Source organism: Dipodomys merriami, unplaced genomic scaffold (genome assembly GCF_024711535.1).
Source record: "Dipodomys merriami isolate MVZ:Mamm:240054 unplaced genomic scaffold, mDipMer1.0.p SCAF_156, whole genome shotgun sequence".
NCBI lineage: Eukaryota > Metazoa > Chordata > Mammalia > Rodentia > Heteromyidae > Dipodomys > Dipodomys merriami.
The window spans coordinates 2310001-2316763 of record NW_027202893.1 but is presented as its reverse complement, the minus strand read 5'-3'; the positions used below and the strand labels follow the sequence as shown (position 1 = coordinate 2316763).

General features: G+C 43.5%; 1 protein-coding gene across 5 annotated transcripts in view; it reads right to left on the bottom strand.

The window, feature by feature from the left end:
• Positions 1-484: 484 nt before the first annotated feature.
• LOC138827503 (phosphatidylinositol 4-phosphate 5-kinase type-1 alpha) overlaps positions 485-6763 on the bottom strand; it is a 52929-nt gene continuing 46650 nt past the window's right edge. For all 5 annotated transcript variants that reach the window (XM_070023073.1, XM_070023074.1, XM_070023075.1 and 2 more), the window contains 2 exons: positions 2357-2402; positions 485-2093 (listed from right to left, as the gene is read on the bottom strand). In XM_070023073.1, coding sequence (XP_069879174.1) covers positions 2091-2093; positions 2357-2402 — 49 coding nt within the window. In that variant the 3' untranslated portion in view covers positions 485-2090. The remainder of the gene's footprint in view (positions 2094-2356; positions 2403-6763) is intronic.

The window sequence follows — 6763 nt, the reverse complement described above, 5'->3', positions numbered from 1 at the left end:
CAGTATGGATGATTTTCTGAGTGACACCCTAGGGCCTGCTCAGAAGGCAGGGAATCCTAGGGTCAACTGACATGAGGCTTGCTCTCCTCAATTCCTCTTCTTTCCTATGCACCTGAGTAAGCTGAGCTTCAGATCTCCAGATCCTTCAGTTAAACTGGATTGCAATTTATGCTGTAACAGCTTTTCCTTGTTAGATTTAACTTGTGAGGTGGCTGGAAAACAGGGATGAAGCCATTTCTCTTGGCTGTAGTTAGACTGAAGCTGGAGTGAAAGAACTGGAAAACATGAAGCATTCTGTTTATAGCAACTTGAATAACAGTAAGGTTAGATGGTGGAGAACGCTGGAGCAGACGCAATATGAAAAAGGTCCAAAGAAAACTGGGGGGTATACCTCCACCATAGAGCAGATGTGCTGGATACTGGATTCAATCCCCAACATTAAAAAATAAATTAAAAAAAGGTCTAAATAACAGATCAAAGTGTATACATTAAAACCAGATATTTATATTTATTACTTTTATATTGCATTTGCCATTTCTGAACAATACAAAGTAGAGGCAAATAGTAACACTTCATAAAAATGTCGAGTCCCCATTCCTTTCCCTAAGACTTAGTCCCTCCCACCCCTTACAGAACTCTGTCCTGAATAAAACACATAAATACATCATAAATAGTAAATCATGAAAAAAATAGCAAGAACTGTTTCTTTCCTTCTTGTAAAAAAGAACATGGCAACAAAGACAGGCAGCCAAAAACTGGCTGGGGGTGTCTAATATAGACAGTTACTTGGGTATGGGCTAGCCTACTATCAAGGTAGGGTAGGATGGAGAAGAGATAGTAGTGTGTGACTTCAACAATCTGCCTGAGACACCACGCCCCCTTCTTCCCCTGACAAGAGTGGCGGATCAAACAAGAGATGGACAACCACAACTCTCAGACATGGGGAGGGGAGGGTTTATCAGCCCCGTTTCCAAGTTCCCTGCAACAAGAGGGGCAGCCATTTGACACAGTGATGACCTCACCAAGGCAAAAGTCTGCTGCTCCCCATGAGTTTAAGAGAATATTCTCTATCCTCAGAGATATAGACTGCTTGTTCAACAGACGCACGTGTCTCCCTCCACCTTAGCTCCATGGAGAACGGAACACTGTTGGAAAAAACGGGAAGAACAAAGAAGAAATCTCCTTTGGAGAATAGTCAAAAATTCATTTGCTAGGTCTTCATATTTAGAAAAAGAATCAGAATACATTTCAAACTGCAAAATAGTACTAATCATTATGGCCTGGCAGTGAGGAGGGCTCTTCTTAAGAAGGGCTTTCATCTCCTAGCCCCATGGCTGCCCCACTGTTTTAATACAAAGGGAGAGAAAACTCATGTCTCTTTTGCTCCATTCTTTCGGCCTTAAAAACTCATCAAAAGAGAAGTTACAAGGAGCCGCTGCTGACAGAACAATCACTGCCTTCCATTTCTCTGTAGGAATTCTGCATACCAAGAGGCACCTCTTTTGACACTTCTGGAGTTTTATCTGAAACTGGCTTGAAATTGTGCTGTGTGCTGTTCTTTTCCTTTATTAAGGAAAACTAAAAAAGGTTGGGAGGTGGTTTAAATACCATTAATTCCCCCCAAAAAAATTTACAAAAATTACAGGGGTCTTCCTCTAAGGATCAGAAAGGAAGAGCTAAGGGTGGGAATAATGTGGTGGCCAGTCTGTCCTGAGGAAATTAAGAGTCCAGCTCTTGGTAGAATCAAAGTCCAGCAACCCCACTTCCAACGTGAAAAATGGGGACTTGAAAAAAAAAAATCAATGTGGAAGCCAGGGCTAGCCATCTGAAAATTTGTGTCCCCCAACTCTGGAGCGGGGGAGATGCCGCTGTCCTCAGCTGTCCAAGGCACTACTGCCCACTCAGAGGAAGGGAGGGGGAACGAGACTCTTCTTTTAAAAGGAGATGGAAAGCTCCCTTAGCCTCCAATTTCTACTCCTTTTTTTGATGACCAAGAAAAGAAGAAAATTCAGCATTCCTGGGGCAAGGGCTGACATCTTGGGATCACAGAGACAGTAGAATCTTGTTTTGGGTCTTCCAAGGTTTGCTGCTCACTAAAAAGAGAAAGAGTATAAAGTTAAGTAAGCAGAATATAAAATAAGGAGACAGGAATAGAATTCAAGTTAATTTCAACCTGGCTGCTAAGACACTTTTTGTTTATTTTCGTCTCAGATTCTAAGTACGAAGCACCAAAACACAATTTTTAAAAAGCAAGATTCAAGAGGCACTTAAATGCTCTACTTTCTTGCTCCATCCCACTGGTGATCCATTTTATACCCTTCAAAGAATTCACCTCCCCTAAGTCCCAGACACTTACATGGGTCAACTCTGGCTCTGTAATTTCAAGCTTTTCCAAGGTTGTACTAACAGAAGAAAAGGAGAGAGGAAGAAGATTAGAAGATAACAAGACTCTACTTGAGGTCAAATCTCAGAATGCTTCTTTATATTTTACTTCAGAATTAACTCAAGATTCAGAAAGAAGCAGCTTAGAAGTTACTAGAATCAGAAGCGCATTATTTTGAGTAAGTGGTTTCTTTTCTTTTTTGTCAGTTGTGGGTCTTGAACTCTGGGCCTGGGCGCTATCCCTGAGCTCTTCAGCTCAAGGCTAACATTCTACTACTTGAGTCACAGCACCACTTTTTAAGGCTAGTGTTCTACCACTTTGAGCCAAGTAAGTGTTTTCGTTAGTGCTAGCGCTTTGCTATTCTGTCTTCAATCCCCAGGTGTGGAAAGCAGTTTCGAAAGTGGCTTTGCTTTCAATGATAACAGAAATGTCAATTCTGAAGTTAAGATTACAAAAAGGTTGTAGCTTTCTCTTTGGTCATATGTTCTTTTTGCCTGTTTGCTGAGAGAAGCTACTGCCATGTTGTGAGCTGCCCTCCAGATAGGACACTATGACAAGGAACTGAGAGAGTATCACTGGCCAATAGCAAGCCAGTGAGGAGCGGAGCCCTCAATCCAACAGCCTTCATGGAAATGAATCCTGACAACTTATCATGTAAGTGAGCTTGGAAGCTGATCATCTTCTCCCAAACTTTCCTCTTTCCCTTCTGCTCTCTCCCCCCACTCCCTCCAGTGGGCACAGGGATGGAGCCCAGGGCCACTTGAGTGCCAACCAGGCATCCTGTACCACTTAGTTACACTGAACACCCCAGCCCTAGGCAAATTTCCAAGTGAGACTACTGCCCTGGAAAATTGCTATCTTCTGGAGAGACCCTGAGACAATAACATCTAGTGAAGCCATGTCCTAGACTTTTTTTTTGTCAGTTGTGGGGCTTGAACTCTGGGCTTGGGCACTGTGTCCCTGAGCCACAAGGCCACTTCTGGTTTTCTAGTGGTTTATTGGAGATAAGAGTCTGACAGAGTTTCCTGCCCAGGCTGGCTTTGAACCGCAATCCTCAGATCTCAGCCTCCTAAGTAGCTAGGATTAAAGGCGTGAGCCACCAGCGCCTGGCTACCCTAGACTCTTGGACTGTTGAGCCACAGAAAACTGGAAATAGTGTTTGTTATCTTCAACTACTCAATTTTTTTTTCTTTTTGGTCGGTTGTGGGGCTTGAACTCTGGGCCCAGAAACTGTCCCTCAGCTCTTCAGCTCAAGGCGAGCACTCTACACTTGAGCCACTGATCCACTTCCGGTTTTCTGAGTGGTTTATTGGAGATAAGTTTCACGGACTTTCCTGCCCTGGCTAGCTTTGAACCATGAACCTCAGATCTCAGCCTCCTAAGTAGCTAGGATTAAAGTGTGAGCCACAGTGCCCGACTTCAACTACTGAATTTTATGATATCTTACTAATAACTTATTAGGCAATAAAAAAAAAATTTTTTTTTTTTGGTACTGGTTCTGGGGATTGAACTCAGGTCCTGAGCACTGTCCCTGAGCTTTGTTGTTCAAGGTTAGCACTCTACCATGTGAGCCACAGCTCCCAACTTTTTTGTTTGTTTGTTTTTGGGTCCGGTTGTGGGGCCTGAACTCTGGGCCTGGGCGCTGTCCCTCAGCTCTTCAGCTCAAGGCTAGCGCTCTACCACTTGAGCTACAGCGCCACTTCCGGCTTTTTTCTTTTTGCTTATGTGGTGCTGAGGAATCGAACCCAGGGCCTCAGGCATGCAAGGCAAGCGCTCTACCACTGAGCCACCTTCCGAGCCCCATCTCCCAGCTTTTTTGGAGATGAGTCTCACGAACTTTCCTGTCTGGGCTGGCTTTACACATTGATCCTCAGATCTTAGCATCCTGAGTAGCTAGGATTATGGGCATGAGCCACATGCCCAGCAGCAATACAAAAAAAAAAAAAAGAAAAAAAACTTTTTAGTAATATAAATTTTTGTATGTGAAAGTGGGGTACTGCTATAACAAACACCTAAAATGTAGGTGGTAGAAGATGAAGCTCAGTAGTAGAACACTTGTCTAACAAGTGGGAGGTTCTGAATTCAATGTCTGACACCTCAATAAAGGTAGGAATAGCTTTTGAAGAGAGGAGTGGGAAGGAGCTTTGAGAACTTTAGTGACATCTTCAAGTATCTTGAATATGCTATATGTAGAATTTTGGACTTAAAGGGTTTCCAGGGAGGGCTTAAGGGTTAAGTGAGAAAAATCTTAGTGGCACAAAAACTAGCAACAATGTCATCTGCAATCATGTGAAAGGCGGAATATTTGCCTTATGCAGTGGGTGGTCTAGCTAACCAGATTGCCAAGGCAAGTCCTCGAGATCACAACTGGTTTCCTCTTCTTTTTAGCACCGGGGATGAATCCAGGGGCTTTGGTGCTCTATCATTTGACTCCTCTACCTGCCCCTAATGGCTTTTGAACAAAGGTCCAATCTAGAAAATGTTTGAAGATGAAGCAAGTTATGAGTTTTAACACTCTATTAAGACCTCAGAGAAAGAAAAGGTGATGCTTTAGAATGCTATTTAGTTATATCAAAAAACTGTTCAAAATGACTGGGGAGGGGGGTGGAATTAACTCAGTGAAAGAATGCTTGCTTAGCAGGTATGAGGTCCTGGATTCCATCCCCATCTCCCTCAAATAAAAGAAAAATGAAAAAAAGTCAAGGAATACAAGTCATCTGAAGTTGTGAAAGATATATTACATAGATCCTCTGAGAAATAGGGTCTCCAAAAAGTTTAGGACTTCCTAAAAAGATACGTGTGTGCGCACACGTGCATGAGCAGATGTATGTGTGTGCACAAACACACATTCAGGGCCTGGGCACTGTCCCTGAGCCTTTTTTGCTCAAGGCCTCAAGGCTACTGCTCTACTACTTGAGCCACAGTACTACTTCTGGTTTTATGGTGGTTAATCAGAGACAGAGTCTCAGACTTTCCTGCCAAAGCTGGCTTCAAATTGTGATCCTCAGATCTCAGCCTCCTGAGTATCTAGGACTATGGGCAGTAGGTATGTTAGGCAAGTGCTCTACCACTGAGCAACACCCTCATTCTTGGAATTCTCTTTTTACATAAGAATGTATATAGTGGTCATTTAAGGCCTGCTCTACCACAGTAAGATAAGTGCCTGGGAAGATTTGTCTTTTAGTTTCAAAGGTCCACAGACTGAGAGGAACTATACTTGAGGAACTGTGCTTAAGGAATATACTTGGACAACTCATTCAAAACCTGGATGTGGCTGGGAATGTGACAGTGGTAGAGTGCTTGCCCAGCATGCACGAAGCCCTGGGTTCGATTCCTCAGTACCACATAAACAGAAAGAGCCAAAAGTAGTGCTTATGGCTCAAGTGGTAGAGTGCTAGCCTGAAGCAAAAGAAGCTCTGAGGCAGTGCTAAGGCCCTGAATTCAAGCCCCAGGACTGGCAAAAAAACAAAAAAACAAAAAATACCCGGATGTGGTCTGGTCCCAGTACCATAATGGAATAGTATTTTCTCCAGAGTCTGGAAGGAAGTATATATATTCTGCACAAAGAGATGTGTGTTGCTTCGGGTTAGGGGCAGACTGTGATAGGAAGTTGGGGGGGGGGGAACGACAGATCTAAGACAGCTTCCAATGACCCCTGGAGCTAGTACTGACAGCCTGTGTAATCCTTCCTCTTGAGTATGAGTTGCATTAATGAGTAGAATGTAGCATAGGTAATAATATGCTATCATATCTGCAATTAGGCATGTGCTCTCTTGCACTGTGAGAGAAGCTAGTTGCCATACTTTGAGCTGCCCTGTGGAGAGATTCATATAGCAAAGAACTGAGGGAGGCTTCCAGTCCCCAGCCAGCAAGGAATTAAGACTTTCAGCAACTATATAAATGGGCTTAGAAGCAAATCCTTCCATTGGAAACTTTAGATAAGAGTCTAGCCCTGGCAACAACTTAACTCGACCTCATGAGAAACCTTGAGCCAGAAGATCCAGGTAGGCTGCACCTAGATTCCTGACCTACAGAAATTAATTTACTATGATAAAATAATACACTAGGTAGCAAAGTTAAGTCACCATCTTTATTGCACCCTTCTCCCCCCTCCCTGCTGTTTATTGTTGTTTTTGTTGGTGGTGGTGGTGGTTGTGGGGCTTGAACTTAGGGCCTGGGCACTGTCCCTGAGATTTTATGCTCAAGGCTAGTGGTCTACCCAGTCTGAGCCACAGTACAACTTCCAGTTTTCTGGTGGTTAATGGGAGGAAAGAGACTCACAGACTTTTCTGCCAGGCTGGCTTTAAACTCCGATTTCAGCTTCCTGAGGAACTAGGATTACAGGCACAAGCCATGGGCACCTGGCTATATTGGCCCACT